The 17,993-nt window shown below is 38.9% G+C and overlaps 1 protein-coding gene across 1 annotated transcript in view; it reads right to left on the reverse strand.

Annotated features, from left to right (window-relative positions):
- Positions 1 to 17,993, reverse strand: part of LOC136248589 (E-selectin-like) — an 87,809-nt gene that overhangs the window by 34,307 nt on the left and 35,509 nt on the right. Inside the window, exons 4-5 of the mRNA XM_066040358.1 lie at positions 16,331 to 16,513; positions 16,095 to 16,283 (exon numbers count right to left, since the gene is read on the reverse strand). Of these exons, the coding sequence (XP_065896430.1) occupies positions 16,095 to 16,283; positions 16,331 to 16,478 (337 nt within the window). The 5' untranslated portion in view covers positions 16,479 to 16,513. The remainder of the gene's footprint in view (positions 1 to 16,094; positions 16,284 to 16,330; positions 16,514 to 17,993) is intronic.

Below are 17,993 nucleotides of genomic sequence, written 5' to 3' on the forward strand. Positions count from 1 at the left end.
GCGAGATCGAGATACTCTAATAGAGCAGTCATCCTAATAGAGCAGTCACCCTGAACAGAAGTCAAGAGATCAGTTAGAAATAAGTAACCTGTATAGAGATCAGCTACAAACAAATCACCCTGTAGAGAGTTCAGCTACAAACAATTCACCCTGTTCAGACATCAGTTAGAAGAAGTTTTCTTGTAGAGAGTTCAGTTACAAACAAATCACCCTGTTGAAAGATCAGCTAGAAGATGTCACCTTATAGATAGTTCAGTTACAAAGAAACCACCATGTAGAGAATTCAGCTACAAACTAGTGACCCTGTAGATACATCAGCTAGAAGAAGTTACCTTGTAGAGAGTTCAGCTACAAAGAAATCACCCTGTAGAAAGATCAGTTAGAAGAAGTTACCTTGGAGAAAGTTCAGCTACAAAGAAACCATTCTGTAAAGAGCTCAGCTGCAAACAAATCACCTGTACAGAATTCAACTACGAACAAATCACCCTGTAGAGAGATCAGCTATAAGAAGTTACCTTGTAGATAGTTCAGCTACAAACAAATCTCCCTGTAGAGAGATCAGCTAGAAGAAATTACCTTGTAGAGAGTTCAGCTACAAAGAAACCACCATGTAGAGAGTTCAGCTGCAAAGAAATCACCCTGTAGAAAGTTCTGCCAGAAACAAATTCCCTGTAGAAAGATCAGTTAGAAGAAGTTACCTTTTAGAGAGTTCAGCTACAAAGAAACCATTCTGTAAAGAGCTCAGCTGCAAACAAATCACCTATACAGAATTCAGTTACAAACACATCACCCTGTAGAGAGATCAGCTAGAAGAAGTTACCTTGTAGATCGTTCAGCTACAAACAATTCACCCTGTAGAGAGAGCAATTAGAAGAAGTCACCTTGTAGAGTGTTCAGTTACAAAGAAACCACTATGGAGATTTCTGTAATCAATATAATATTATGTGACCGGATTTGCGAAAAGGGGTCTTCCACACACATCCAATTCCGTAACCGTTGGAGACCATAACTCAGTGTTCAAGTAACATATTAACCTGAAAATTTCACCACGTATTCAGCTATAGTGGTGCTCACGACTTTCCAAAATTCAAGGCAATAGCTCTTTCCAATCTGAAGTTATCAATTGTCAAGGTTGGCAAATTGAATGTGTGTGGAAGACCCCTTTTCGCAAATCCGGTCACATATGTATTATACAGTATATATAATTTGTACATGTACTGATAAAATATTTAAGGTACATCTACTTCATGTTTTCTTCTTCCTGTAGCAAAGAAAAAAACATAGGTTAAAAAAGTGCCAAAGCTGGCCATAGGCCGGCTTTGGGGTATACAAATACAAAAAGATATGAAATCTAATCCAAAACAGCCAAGCTGTAAAAAAAGTGTGCGGCCCTCAGAAAGGCTATGGTGAAAAAAGATATGAAATCCAAGGTGGCGGCCAAGAAATGGCTGTGATGGTAGGTTAATGGTAAAAATTTTAATAATGACAATTTAGGTAAATTTTGTGAAGCGGCACAAAAATTCACCTGAATTGTCATTATTAAAATTTTTACCATTAACCTACCATCACAGCCATTTCTTGGCCGCCACCTTGGATTTCACATCTTTTTTCACCATAGCCTTTCTGAGGGCCGCACACTTTTTTTACAGCTTGGCTGTTTTGGATTAGATAAAATAAACTGCTGGAATTTACTATGTGCAGTACAAATGATCAAGCTACATATGTTTTTGACAGTATAAGTCTAGCTGACCAACAGGTGTGTTAATGGGTGTACCCAGGAATCATTTGTGCTGTAGCAATTACCACTTTACCTTAGGTGCCTAAAGGATCCATTGGTAAGTTAACACTCCTTGGTCTCGCAGGCCCCCTGGGGTTTGAATTGTGATGGTCACGTGCACCTTTGTAGCACCCTGTGTGTGCCTTCATAGCATTAATAGTATGTAGTACAGGTGCCAGTGAGTTGGCTCGCTGAGGAGAAAAAATGTTGGAGGTGCCAGTGAGTTGGCTCACTGAGGAGAAAAAAATGTTGGTTAGCAACAAATATTAAGCAAGTGCTATGTGAGTTCTAGTAGTTGGCTGGCTGGCACTGGCATTGCTCTCTTTTATTTCTGTGTAGTACAGGTGCCAGTGAGTTGAGGGGGAAATGTTGGTTAGTAAATAATATTAAGCGCTCCAGTAGTTGGCCGGCACTGACACGGCCCTAATTTTTTTTTTTTTATTTCTGTGTAGTACAGATGCCAGTGAGTTGGTTCACTGAAGGACAAAAATGTTGGTCAGTAAAGAATATTAAGGAAGTGGTGGGTGCTTCAGTAGTTGGCTGGCATTGACAAGGCCCCTCATTTTAATTTTCGGATCAATTCTCCCCTTCCACAAAAAATAAATAAATAAAAATAAATAAATAAATAAATATTCCTGTACTTCCAACCGGCTACATTGATTGTATACAATCCACCACTGAATCACTACGTATTTTCTATGTGTACAGTATCATAATAAATATAAACAATAGTCATTTGTATTAAGGTACAGACAATGAGGTCGGTATGTGCTGGCAAATGTTAATGCCTGTGGCGAAGTGTGGTGGGTGGTCTAATAATGGGAGGGTACTTCAGGTTTTCATTGTAATACCATTATAGTACCACTTGTATAACAATGTAGCGTATACTATGAAGTGTGGCTTGCTAGTCAGCTATCTATGGGGGTATGACTTGAGCTGAGTTCGATATAAATGACATCAATCAACAGACTCTAAAGATACTGTGAGTAATACAGTGGTACTCGACCTTAGGTGACCAAAGGGCCCATTGACAAGTTAACACACCTTGGTCTTGGGGACCCCCTGGGGTTTACATTGTGATGAACCACCATGCACCTTTGTGGCACCCCGTGTGTGTCTTCATAGCATTAAATAGTGTGTGGCACAATGCTGTTCCAGTCTGGCACTGGCATGACTCTCATTTTATTTTTGTGTAGTTCAGGTGCCAGTGAGTCGGTTTACAGAATAATATTCTAAATATATATATCTAATCAAAAACAGCCAAGCTGTAAAAAAAGGTGCGGCCCTCAAAAAGGCCATGGTGAAAAAAGATGTGAAATCCAAGGTGGCGGCCAAGAAATGGCTGTGATGGTAGGTTAATGGTTACATTTTAATAACAACAATTCAGGTGAATTTGGTGCCAAGACCAAGCGGCACAAAATTCACCTGAATTGTCGTTATTAAAATGTAACCATTAACCTACCATCACAGCCATTTCTTGGCCGCCACCTTGGATTTCACATCTTTTTTCACCATGGCCTTTTTGGGGGCCGCACCTTTTTTTACAGCTTGGCTGTTTTTGATTAGATATCACTTCTTTTTGTATTTGTATACTGCAAAGCCGGCCTATGGCTGGCTTTGGGGCTTTTTTAACCCATGTGTTTTTTTCTTTAACACAGGAAGAAGAAAAGAACTTAAAGAAGAATTTTAGTACTTCAATTATTTTTGATTTCATTAGTAATTATACAAATTATATACATATATTTATTTCATGCGCATTATTCCCCACAAGATTTTTTTTGCAGCTGATCTCTCTACTGGGTGACTTGAAATGTAGCTGAACTATATACAGGATGGTTTCTTTGTAGCTGAACTCTCTACAAGGTAACCTCTTCTAGCTGATCTCTCTACAGGGTATTTTGTTTCTAGCTGAACTCTCTACAGGTGATTTGTTTGCAGCTAAACTCTCTACATGGTGGTGTCTTTGTAGCCGAACTCTCTACATGATGGTTTCTTTGTAGCTGAACTGTCTATAAGGTGACTTCGTCTAGCTGAACTCTCTACTGGGTGATTTTTTTGTAGCTGAACTCTCTGCAGGGTGATTTGTTTGCAGCTGAACTCTCTACATGATGGTTTCTTTGTAACTGAACACTCTACAAGGTGACTTCTTCTAGCTGATCTTTCTACAGGGTGAATTGTTGTAGCTGAACTATCTACAAGGTAACTTCTTCTAGCTGATCTCTATACAGGGTGATATGTTTGTAGTTGAATTCTGTACAGGTGGTTTCTTTGTAGCTGAACTCTGTACATGATGGTTTCTTTGTAGCTAAACTCTTTACAAGGTGACTTCTTCTAGCTGAACTCTCTACGGGGTAATTTCTTTGTAGCTGAACTCTCTATATGATGGTTTCTTTGTAACTGAACTCTCTACAAGGTAACTTCTTCTAGCTGATCTTTCTACTGGGTGATTTGTTTGCAGCTGAACTCTCTACATGGTGGTTTCTTTGTTGCTGAACTCTCTACAAGGTGAATTCTTCTACCTGATCTCTCTACAGGGTGATTTGTTTGTAACTGAACTCTGTACAAGTGCGTTTTTGTGGGTGATCTCACTGCAGGTTGATTTGTTTGTAGCTGAACTCACTAAAGGGTGATTTTGCTTGTAGCTGAACTCCTTGCATTGTATCTAGTTTCTAGTTGATCTCTCTACAGGGTGATTTGTTTGTAGCTGATCTCTCTACAAGTTGAATTGTGTGTAGCTGATCTCTCTGCAGGTTGATTAATTTGCAGCCGATCTCTCTACAAGGTAATTTGTTTGTAGCTGAACTGTCTATAAAGTGATTTATTTGTAGCTGATCTCTCTGCAGGTTGATTTGTTTTAGCTGAACTCTATACAGGGTGATATACTTGTAGCTGAACTCCTTACATTGTGTCTAGTTTCTAGCTGATCTCTCTACAGGGTGATTTGTTTGTAGCTGATCTCTCTACAAGTTGATTTGTGTGTAGCTGATCTTTCAACTGGTTGATTTGTTTGTAGCCGATCTCTCTACAGGGTCATTTGTTTGTAGCTGAACTCTGTACAAGGTGCTTTTTTGTAGGTGATCTCACTGCAGGTTGATTTGTTTGTAGCTGAACTTACTAAAGGGTGATTTGCTTGTAGCTGAACTCCTTACATTGTGTCCAGTTTCTAGCTGATCTCTCTACAGAGTGATTTGTTTGTAGCTGAACTTTCTATAAGGTAATTTGTTTGCAGCTGAACTCTCTACATGGTGGTTTCTTTGTTGCTGAACTCTCTACAGGGTGTTTTGCTTGTAGCTGAACTCTCTGCAGGGTGATTTGTTTCTAGCTTATCTCTCTACAGGTTGATTTGTGTGTAACTGATCTCTCTACAAGCTGATTTGTTTGTAGCTGAATTCTCTGCAAAGTGTTTTGTTTGTAGCTGACCTCTCTTCAGGGTGATTGTTTATAGTTGATCTCTCTACAGGGTGATTTTTTTGTAGCTGACCTCTCTTCAGGGTGATTTGTTTCTAGCTGATCTCTCTATAGGGTGATTTTTTATAGCTGATCTCTCTACAGGGTGATTTGTTTGTAGCTGATCTCTATACAAGTTGATTGTGTGTAGCTGATCTTTCTGCAGGGTGATTTGTTTGTAGCCGATCTCTCTACAAGGTAATTTGTTTGTAGCTGAACTATCTATAAGGTGATTTGTATGTAGCTAATCTCTCTGCAGATTGATTTGTTTTAGCTGAACTCTGATTTGTTTTTAGCTTATCTCTGTACAGGTTGATTTGTGTGTAACTGATCTCTCTACAAGCTGATTTGTTTGTAGCTGATCACTCTACAGGTTGATTTGTTTCTAGATGATCTCTCTGCAGGTTGATTTGTTTGTTGCTGATCGCTCTAAAGGTTGATTTGTTTGTAGCTGAACTCTCTGCAAAATGTTTTGTTTGTAGTTGATCTCTCTACAAGGTGATTTTTTGTAGCTGACCTCTCTTCAGGGTGATTTGTTTCTAGCTGATATCTCTACAGGGTGATTTTTTGTAGCTGACCTCTCTTCAGGGTGATTTGTTTCTAGCTATAATCGCTCTACAGGTTGGTTTGTTTGTAGCTGAACTCTCTACACGGTGATTTGCTTGTAGCTGAACTCCTTACATTGTGTCTAGTTTCTAGCTGATCTCTCTACAGGGTGATTTGTTTGTAGCTGATCTCTCTACAAGTTGAATTGTGTGTAGCTGATCTCTCAGCAGGTTGATTTGTTTGTAGCCAATCTCTCTACAAGGTAATTTATTTGTAGCTGAACTGTCTAAAAGGTGATTTGTTTGTAGCTGATCTCTCTGCAGGTTGATTTGTTTTAGCTGAACTCTCTACAGGGTGATTTATTTGTAGCTGAACTCCTTACATTGTGTGTAGTTTCTAGCTGATCTCTCTACAGGGTGATTTGTTTGTAATTGATCTCTCTACAAGTTGATTTGTGTGTAGCTGATCTCTCTGCAGGTTGATTTGTTTGTAGCCGATCTCTCTACAGGGTCATTTGTTTGTAGCTGAACTCTCTATAAGGTAATTTGTTTGTAGTTGATCTCTATGCAGGTTGATTTGTTTTAGCTGAACTCTCTACAGGCTGATTTTTTTGTAGCCGATCTCTCTACAGGGTAATTTGTTTGTAGCTGAACTCTCTACAAGTTGATTTGTGTGTAGCTGATCTCTCTGCAGGTTGATTTGTTTGTAGCCGATCTCTCTACAGGGCAATTTGTTTGTAGCTGATCTCTCTACAGGGTGATTTATTTGTAGCTGACCTCTCTTCAGGGTGATTTGTTTCTAGCTGATCTCTCTACAGGGTGATTTTTTGTAGCTGACCTCTCTTCAGGGTGATTTGTTTCTAGCTGATTGCTCTGCAGGTTGATTTGCTTGTAGATGAACTCTCTACAGGGTAACTTGCTTGTAGCTGAACTCCTTACTTTGTGTCTAGTTTGTAGCTGAACTCCTTACATTGTGTGTAGTTTCTAGCTGATCTCTCTACAGGGTGATTTGTTTGTAGCTGATCTCTATACAAGTTGATTGTGTGTAGCTGATCTCTCTGCAGGGTGATTTGTTTGTAGCTGATCTCTCTACAAGGTAATTTGTTTGTAGCTGAACTATCTATAAGGTGATTTGTATGTAGCTAATCTCTCTGCAGATTGATTTGTTTTAGCTGAACTCTGATTTGTTTTTAGCTTATCTCTGTACAGGTTGATTTGTGTGTAACTGATCTCTCTACAAGCTGATTTGTTTGTAGCTGATCACTCTACAGGTTGATTTGTTTCTAGATGATCTCTCTGCAGGTTGATTTGTTTGTTACTGATCGCTCTAAAGGTTGATTTGTTTGTAGCTGAACTCTCTGCAAAATGTTTTGTTTGTAGTTGATCTCTCTACAAGGTGATTCTTTGTAGCTGACCTCTCTTCAGGGTGATTTGTTTCTAGCTGATATCTCTACAGGGTGATTTTTGTAGCTGACCTCTCTTCAGGGTGATATGTTTCTAGCTGATCGCTCTACAGGTTGGTTTGTTTGTAGCTGAACTCTCTACACAGTGATTTGCTTGTAGCTGAACTCCTTACATTGTTTCTAGTTTCTAGCTGATCTCTCTACAGGGTGATTTGTTTGTAGCTGATCTCTCTACAAGTTGAATTGTGTGTAGCTGATCTCTCAGCAGGTTGATTTGTTTGTAGCCAATCTCTCTACAAGGTAATTTATTTGTAGCTGAACTGTCTAAAAGGTGATTTATTTGTAGCTGATCTCGCTGCAGGTTGATTTGTTTTAGCTGAACTCTCTACAGGGTGATTTGTTTGTACTGAACTCCTTACATTATGTGTAGTTTCTAGCTGATCTCTCTACAGGGTGATTTGTTTGTAGCTGATCTCTCTACAAGTTGATTTGTGTGTAGCTGATCTCTCTGCAGGTTGATTTGTTTGTAGCCGATCTCTCTACAGGTAATCTGTTTGTAGCTGAACTCTCTATAAGGTGATTTGTTTGTAGCTGATCTCTCTGCAGGTTGATTTGTTTTAGCTGAACTCTCTACAGGGTGATTGCTTGTAGCTGAACTCCTTACATTGTGTCTAGTTTCTAGCTGATGTCTCTACAGGGTGATTTTTTGTAGCTGAACTCTCTTCAGGGTGATTTGTTTCTAGCTGATCTCTCTACAGGTAGATTTGTGTTGATTTGTTCATTGCTGATCGCTCTAAAGGTTGATTTGTTGCAGTTGAACACCCTGAAAAGTGTTTTGTTTGTAGCTGATCACTCTAAAGGGTAATTTGTTTGTAGCTGAACTCTCTCAACAGTGACTTGTGTGTAGCTGAATTCTGTGTAACTGAATTCTCTAGAGAGTGACTTAATTGTAGCTGAATTCTCTACACAGTGCATGACTTGTTTATAGCTGAACTTTCTTCAGTGTGACTTGTAATGTTCTGAATCTCTATAGTGATATATTTGCTTAACTCTCCTCATGGTGACTGTCTTCTTGCTGAACTGTCTATAAGATTAACTGTTTGCAGCTGAACTCCCTACAGAATAACTTGTGATGTAATAAAATTCTATAATGGAGTAAATAAATTAGCCGAATGCTCTATTAGGGTGACTGTTCTATTAGAGTATCTCGATCTCGCATTTGCTACACGGGGTTGGCTTTCGAATCATAACTCAGTGGTTTGTAATCCGATTCTTCTGTACTACTGCAAGTACTTTCTATGAAGATTATTCCAGCTATATACCGATTTTCAGCTCATTGCTCTAAGCGGTTTGCCTAGTAGGCGTGAAAACTAATACTTTTTTATTCATAAAAATCGATCGCGTAATTGTGACACAGGTTGGGTTTTGTGTCATATCTCCGTGGTCTTTATCTCGATTCCTTTCAAACTACCAAAAGGCACTCCTACGATGGTTACTCCATCTACATAGCAATTTTCAACTCATTCCATGAAGCGGTTTACCCTGTAGGCGTGACAACAAATCGATCTTGTTTTACGCGAATAATCGGTCATAACTCCTGAACCATTCATCGGAGTTGTACCAAATGTGATGCTAGGATTCGCCTTTGGACTCCCTTTCTGTGTGCCAAATTTCAAGGCGATCGGAGTACGCGTTTGCTTGTTATAGCAATTTTTGCAAGTGTGCGAAAAGACAAAGAAGAAGAAAAAAAAAACGAAGAAAAAAAAACGAAACTTTGGCAGCTCGTATCTCGGAAATGGCTGGAGCGATTTCCTTCAAATCTGGAATGTAGACTCCCTTGGCTGGCGGGCAACTGTGTAGCAAATTTGGTTCCAATCAGATAAGTGATCACCGAGATACAAAGGTGTGAAAATGACGTTTTCGTTCTTCCTGTCAATATACTCACGGTGTGGCGCGCCGGCTTCTTGGGCCGCACGACACACTACCGTGTGTCTTGATATATATATATATATATATATATGTATGTATTAAAAAGGGTTAGTAAAGAATATTAAGCAAGTGGTGTGTGTTCCAGGGGTCTCATTTCAATTCCTTTTGTCATGAAGCAGCCTATCCCTACTCCTCTCCTTCCACAAAAAAGTAAATAAATATCCCTTCCCTCTCCCCCCCTTCTCCACCTGGTTACATTGTATATGATCCACTGTTTAATTACAATTTTCTATATGTACAGTATCATACCAAACATAAACAATGGTGCAGGAAACAGGGCTGGTATGTACATTTGTACCATATGTGTGGGAATAATACAGTCTCCCACTCAAACCGTTCAGCTATATGCAGGTTCTATTACAGTGAGCGAATGTTCTATTAGAGAAGTCGGTTGAAATGGTTTTCAGTATACTTTGGTCTTTAGATTGCATGGCAAACGTTAGTACCACTGGTGGAGCAGTGTCAGTGGTCCAACAATGGTGAGGTCCTTCAGGTTTTCATTGCAATATAATTATTGTATCCATAAGTTATCGTACCCATAAAGTATCGTTAACAATGTAGTGCATATGGTTCTGGAAGGGTGGCTTGTTACAGTAGTAGGTATTCAGTTATCTATGGGTCTATTCCTTGAGCCAGATTTAATATAAATGACAAGCAGACTCAAAAGATACTGTGTGTACAACAGTTTGTGGGTCTGCTATCTTCATCTGAAGTTTCTCCTTACTAGCTATTTACAGTTTCTCAATTTCACATGTAATGAGTGGTTATATATTACTTGGCTTGTCCATTTCCAGTTCGATGGTTCCCCAGTTTGTAGGTCAACTGTATTTGAATAACTCATATTCAGTGTAGAGGCCATAAGACTGGGCAACAATTATGCACAAAATGGTACATTGCGCTGGTGCTGGATGATATATACATATACCAGGATACCACGGTATTATCACTGAGCTGGTCGAAGGTATTTACTTTCGGACATGCGGGTGTGTTGATATGAAAGCCATTAGGTGTGTTATGCTGTGAGAGAAGCCAGACATCAGGTTTTTGGAATTTGATTGGTTATGTGTTGATGACCACAAGCCCTGCCAAAAAAGTGAACTGATTACAATGTAGCACTAGCCTACTATAGCAGTTGGCAAAATACATTTATAACCTGTTGGATGCAGATAGCTTTCACTTGTGGTAGCTCTCAATTACAGAGTAATTGCTGACTGTTTTGGGCATGAATAAACATTACCAGCTTGATTTAAAAGGTACATTAGTTGACTACCAGGATATCAGGGTATCATTTTCTTAATACCAGATACAGGGAGCAAAAATGCAATACCACCCAGCACTACATGATACAACACGGGTATTACTGCAAGGATATAACAACAGTGTAAAAGTACTAGTAGCACTTAGAGGGCCAAGGTGAGCCAAAAAAAGAAGAAGATATATATAACAGTATCTGTAGTTATTACTCAATATTACAGTATTGCAAGTATCGCTTAACACTGGGTACGTATAACTGCTGTATGACATTATCCACTATCATCTTATTGCATACTATTCATACTTAGTTGGCTAAGACTGCCAAGGACATGGATTATGAATTAGTGCTATCTTACCCACTTTCCCCCCTTTCTCTCTGTGTCCCAAACACATACACACTTGAAGAAAGCTCTCGCCTTTGTGGTTATCTATGTTAGTACCATCTAGGTAAAATAAGGAGCTGCCTTCTAGGATTACTATAAAAAAATTCTGGAGGCACAGCTACAATCATTATTATGTCTCAGGAATGAAAGCAATCACCCAAAGTCCCACTTGGCCATTGGTGTCAGTGAGCATTCTATTTTAAACGCTGGTTACACTTTGTACGTATGTGACACATACATTGCGTACCCAGAGGGGATGCATGCATATGTAAAGTGTGACTACCATAATCAATGTATTAAGGTCACTTCATATGTACCTACATAAATACCTAACAATATATATTGATACCTGCAATCCGACACTGGCAGGAACTGTCAACATGTTCTCCAAACAATGCACATACATACACTCCTTAAGTAAAGATACATGCTCAATAATTGTCACCATTACCAATCTGTGTCACTGACAAGCACCCCAGCTGGTGTGTGTACACCCAATGTAGAATTCTGGTGCCAATTGAGTATGCAAAGTATATTTGGTCAACAATTGACACATTATACACTACTATTTAACACTATGCAATACCAACAGGAATAGGCTATAACACTGCTGCACACAGTTATTGTTATTGAGTATTGTGTAGTTGTTTAAATTTCCATTCTTATTCAGACAAACACAGTTGACAGTCACCACTGCAAATATATTCTCTGTAGCTGGCTGCTTAAAATATCACATACACTATACCTCTAAATAATGTTACTAAATGCTGGGATTATACCTCTTCAAATATTATCTCAGCAGTCAGTATATAGTACATCGCTAGTATATTGTCCTAATGGGTGTACCACATTGATGCAAAGACACATGACATATTTAAGGAATGAACTATACCTGTCTTTGTCTTTGGGATTATTGACAGGGATGCAGGCACATGCAGTATGTGCTAGGGCTGAGCGATACTGCCATTTTGGTATCACCATCAATACTGGGGCCACTATTCATGATACTGAATAGTTCACGATACTTACAAATAAGTCAATCATAGCTGGTGCTACATAGGGTATTGCTCGGGAAGATTTTAAAAGTAACATCACTATCATCCTTATTTACAGTAGCAGTTATTGTAAAACATTTTTGAGGTTATGTTATGGTGTTCACACCTCTCTGCAGTTTATGACTTTTAGCCTAGTACTGCGTAACAAATGGATTTTAGTAGTAGTGGTGTGCAGGCATGGTATCACGATGGTTGATGGCAAAATATTTCAATAACGATACTTTCAAAATATCGCGATATATCGTTAAAACAATAATACCGCTCGGCCCTAGTATGTGCAGTAAAGACTGTCCACCGTTGGGATTGTTAGTGCTCCATAGGCCGGAACTCTGTTACGGCACTTTTGGTGGTCAGTAGTGCACACTGTCAGTTGGCAGTGCTGAATTAGACCTCAGCTAGCTGGATGGACTTTCACTATCATAGCCTTCACATGGTGTGGTTAAGAGGGTGCATATTAGTATTTTAGTCAAAAAATAAAATATAATAAAAAAACATGCAGCAAGTTATATTTACTCTTGCATAAAACATAATATATATTGGCCACCATTGTGCAGTGCTTACAACACATTGCACACAATTACATGGACTTCCTATCTTTATTTCATTAACTCCCGTCATCAATCCTATTCCCCCTCCCAATATATATATATATATATACAGTAAATGAATAGTTGCAACACTCCCATCTATTGTTTTCTGTCTGTGGCCTAGCTAGTTCATGATGCCTCCTTAATAAGAATCGATACTTCGTTGCCTACTCTTGGTGGCCTAGTGATGAATGGATATTTTCTACCTAGGACTCAGGTTCGTGAATCCTCTATCACATCATCTTGCACAATCATTCATTCTTATAGGTTACATCCCATCTCTGCCTTGTTATCAATGCAGGGATCAGTGTTTTGGCTAGTGGTGCAGTGTGGGGTTCCTATGTATGTGTGGCTTGGAGGGAAAGGCTGTAGCTTTTCTATGGCCTTAGAAATCCCTGTGGCTTCAAAGTTGGGAACCCCCAGGTATTTTACCCCCAAGCCTCATGCAATTGGGAGCCACAATTTGTGGCTGATCATATCAATGGTCCTATTGAAAAATTGTATAGGAGAACCATGGAACCCTACACAACTACCAAAACAACCACCATCATTGGACGGCGGTTGACAAGTGAACATTATCAGCTTGGAACAAAAGGCTGATTGTTTGTGGTTCTCTATTAAACGACCGACATTAAATGAAGTTTAACTTGTAAACAAAGTTAACGGAGGGAGATAATTTACGTGTGTTTCGGCGGTGTAGCAACACATTGCAGCTAGCCAGTATTAGATAGGTACGTAGCACACCTGCATCACAATGCTAGATGTAGTATGGAATAGTAGGTATTAATTGGAAAACACTACGAACACATGCGCAGGAAAAATACCACATCTATGGGTCACTTCAAATGTGTAAGCAGGTGGAACAAAAAGTCCCCTCCCATAGCCCACCCTTAAACTAGGAAACTATGTCAGAAATTAGTACATAAACAATCAATTACATTACTGTTGCCAAATAAAAGGATTAAGAAGAGGGAATTAACATTATGGTATGGGATTATTCTAGCAGGGGAGGAAATGCACAGACATTAAAAGGGAGTCTTGTATGGTAGACTCAGTTATTGAAGGGAGTCTTGTGTGGTAGACTCAAGTCCAGTGTTCCCACATTCCAAGAGTAGCTTTTCCATCCCAAAACTAGCTTGGGGTGTGATAGTGCAGGGTTTCATTAGGATTGTTAGGATGGCCTTAGAAATCCCTGTGGCTTCAAAGTTGGGAACTTCCAGGTATTTCGTCCTCAAGCCTCATGCAATTGGGAGCTACAATTTGTGGCTGATCATATCAATGGTCCTATTGAAAAATTGCATAGGAGAACCATGGAACCCTGCACAACTACCAAAACAACCACCATCATTGGACGGCGGTTGACAAGTGAACAATATCAGCTTGGAACAAAAGGCTGATTGTTTGTGGTTCTCTATTAAACGACCGACATTAATTATCGGTTAACTATCGGTAAAATAGGTAAAAATATATCGGATATCGGATATTACATTGATCAAACACTAAACATTAAAAATGAAATTTGGAAAGTGGCAATAAAATTTGGATTTACACTCACATATATATATATACATGTACTAGATAAAGCACTGCCACGAGTGCTATACGGGAAATATAGCACAAAAAGAGTGGGCGAGAGACAAATATAGCACGAAGTGAACGAGCGAAGATAGTGCTTTATCTGGCATAGAGAACTGTCAACTTTAGGTACACACAAGTCACATGAAACAATTAGAAACTCACAGAGTAGTGTTATCATTAGTAGAATAGGCATTGTGCCTGTGTTTCGCCTGTGTTGCACTATGCTGTGCCTTCCTTAGTTGTTTTGTGCGTCTAGTCCGTCTTCTCAACAACTAATAGTTTTCAATTGTGGTACTTTAATAAGCATATTTCTGTGATATTCCTAGGATTCGTCCGTTTATGCTAGCAAAACGTAGTAAGAACGTTTACTGCCACTGACCACAAGCAACCATTATTGAAATCTTCAAGTGCGCCTATAAATTAAATCGAGTGGTTTTGTTCTTACTGGTTGGGTTGACTGGTCAGCAGTGCAGTCAGGCTATCAGCCTACACTGGCTTGGTTGGTTGATTCTACTGGCCAGAAAGAGTGATTACTCACTCAAAGTAGGCTATCAGCCTGCAAAACAGATCTGGCAGTTCTATAATCAAGCCCTCAGTCCACTCCCCAAAGAAAAAAATTCTGTTGCAATTTGTTGGGGACCCCAAATCACTACATTGACTATGAGTGTAACTCTCTACTAGAGGTAGCAATAGCTAACTACACAGGGTAAGTAAAAACAGTGGACCCGGGGACCAAGGAAATCCAACTCTGCTTGGAATTTTATACGCCTCACAGTATTCTATACTTGTACTAGGTACCTTTACGAGTAGTCTTGCATGGCCAATTCACTTTTCTCCCCTCACGGTGTCTCACACGACGTTTACACCAATTAGAAATTATAAGCACCTCTAAAAAGTGTCTGAAGCTGACTGCATTTACCGTACGCAAGGAAATTTTGATGTCAAAAAATTTGACCAATTTGACCAATCGGTTTAATTCGTCAAATTTAAATTCGTCAAATATTTATAAGCGCCCTTAAAAGTACAGGTTTTGCCTACAATTTCTTGATTTTCATCAACATTTTATTTGTCAAATCTGCTGAAGTCTGAATTCGTCAAATTTTTCTTACGTCTAATTTCCTTGCATACGGTATAGGCCACTGCCTGCTACACAGTAAGCATACTAGTCTATTATGCCCATTGCTGCCTAGCTACTAGAGTAGTTTAGTAACATTGTGCAAATGCATCATGACGTATGAAGAGCTGCTGGAACTTGGTTAGCTTGGCTTAGCTGGTAATTGTTCGCCTGTTGCATAATGAGCATGCTAGTCTATTATGTCACCTAGCTACTAAAGTTTAGAAATATTGTGCAAACATATACTCTGGGAAAATAACGAGTGACCTGTAAGTAATGCAGTCAGCTTCAGACACTTTTTCAGAGGCGCTTATAATTTCTAATTGGTATAAACATCGTGCGAGACGCCACGAGGGAGAAAAAAGTGGATTGACTATGCAAGACTGCTTGCAGAGGTACCTAGTACAAGTATAGAATACTGTGAAGTGTAAAAAGCTCCAAGAAGAGTTGGATCTGTGGTCCCCGGGTCCCCTGTTTTTACCTACCCAACTACACATGCACTTGGCATTATTTCATATGAGTTTAACAAAAATTGGGAAACATCAATTACATAATAGGTTTGGAAAGTGATTTTTAAAGAAATGCATAAAATGCAAATTTCTGCTACAGTTGGTATAAATTAGGTATTAAGTACTGCTGTAACCATCTAGCAATAAACTGGTGTGGCTTTAGTAAAGCTCTGCAAATGGTATTGAGAAAAAGCTACACAGCACTCCATGCACCATATCTGCCATTTTCAGTCCACTTCTGGATGGGGCATAAATAAGTATATTGTGGTTATACTGATTCTGCATTTTATAATATAATTTTTAATGTTGGCACTAAGCAGATCCCTGACTAAGATCTACTACTACTGGACATCCTTTCATAATTCCAAGAAACCTCTGTTTACTGCTATGCACAATATTTAACGGTTGCACCTTGGATTACAGCAAGGTGATTGATAAACAATTAATATGTACCTCTACTGCAGACATCATCACTACCACTCCAGTTCCCATTACTATGACAGGTCCTAGTGTCACTACCAGTTAGCTCATAACCAGTGTTACATGTGAAACTACAAGTGTCTTCATAGGAAGGAACTCCATCATCTCCCAGTGAACAAGTGATCATTCCATTATTAGGATCAGTAAGTGGTGGACAAGGAACTAAAAAGTTGATAAATACCTGGTAGTATTAAAGTATTAAAACATACCTCTTCTACACACATCACTACCACTCCAGCTCCCATCACTCTGACAGGTCCTAGTGTCACTACCAGTTAGCTCATAACCAGTGTTACATGTGAAACTACAAGTGTCTCCCTCATAACCCACTCCTACTCTACCAGAACTGCATAACATTATCTCTCCATTGGATAGATTATCACATCGAATATCTATATGGGTAAATGAAGCAATAATACAACATCACAACTATTCACTTGGGTAATATGTGACTGTCCCATGCAAACTTGCATAATTTACACTAGTAATATATTTCCACAAGTAGCTAGCTACACCCAGACACTATCTCTTCATGGGTATAACTTAGTCTATACAGTCTGCATTTTTCTTATCTTGATTTCTAAGAGCTTAATTGTGAAGACAAGCATGGCTTTAAAAATCCCCTTGGGTTTCCAAGTTGGGAGGGAATGACTGGGATATCTTTGAATTTGTCAGTAAGTAGATTTTCAATAGTTTTACACATCTGGAAGGCTGGAAATTTTTGGTGGTGTGCTTTCCATCATCTATCTCTGCCATTTTCTAGTGCTACTGCTCCCACCCTTCATCTCTATGTGAGCACTTGTAATATAGCAACACCATTAGAAGAAGCAACTATCTAAAATGTTGGTAAAATCTGAAGGGAGTTCTAGAACACTGGATACATTGAAAGGTAATTCTGTATATATGTGGTGAAAATTTGGTGACTAAAGTTACCAATAAATGTTAGTTAGCTCAGCAAAATGTTTTATAATTAACGCAGCACTGTTTGTCAATGTTGAATGAATGTGGGGGCATTCCAAACAAAGACCTAAATTGCAAGAGCAAGTGTATTTAGTAGTCAAAATACAAATGCTTGTTAGGGGTCATCCATAAGTGTCCTCCCCCCCAAACCCCAAACACACTGTTATGTACTGTGCATATACATTCACAATACTTTAATTTGAAAATTGATGTCAGTGAACAAGTGGAGATGAGCTGTAGTGCCATCTGTTAACAGATCACTTGGAGAAATTTGTAAATGTATACACATCAAAGAAACGTTGCCTTTTAATATGGTGCTGTTAGCAGATCACAGGAGCCCATGTTGGGTCCCCCCTCGAGATTATTTTACAGCAAAAATATCATCCAAAAGTGGATGACTAAATTTGGATGATTCCTACTCATTTTGCTCACCATATAGGAAAATGTCATTTCATCCATTTCTAGATTAAATTATAAATTCAGCTCCCTGTTAATACTGTTGATTCCCCCACCTCTAGTGATTTTTCTAACAAGCACACAATTTTTTTTTTGTAATATTCAACTAGAGTAGGGATCATAGAACATCGATAAAAAGTACTGAAACAAGCTGAAACAAGCTGGAGTAGTGCACGATATTAAATCACAGTAAAAACAATAAGAACTGTTATATCCCTACTGTGTTCAAGATACCATAATGGAAATGCACAGTAGGGATACAACACTTCTCATTGTTTTACTGTGATTTAATATCATGCACTACTCCAGCTTGTTTCAGTACTTTTTACCAATCTGTTATGGTCCCTACTCGAGTTGAAAATTACAAAAAAAAATTTGTACTTGTTTGTTAACTTTTTTTGTAAAATAAAATAATACGACTGGCGAACCGATGCATACCGCATCAAAAGAAAAACA

The sequence above is a fragment of the Dysidea avara genome, chromosome 3 (assembly GCF_963678975.1).
Source record: "Dysidea avara chromosome 3, odDysAvar1.4, whole genome shotgun sequence".
In the NCBI taxonomy this organism is placed as follows: domain Eukaryota; kingdom Metazoa; phylum Porifera; class Demospongiae; order Dictyoceratida; family Dysideidae; genus Dysidea; species Dysidea avara.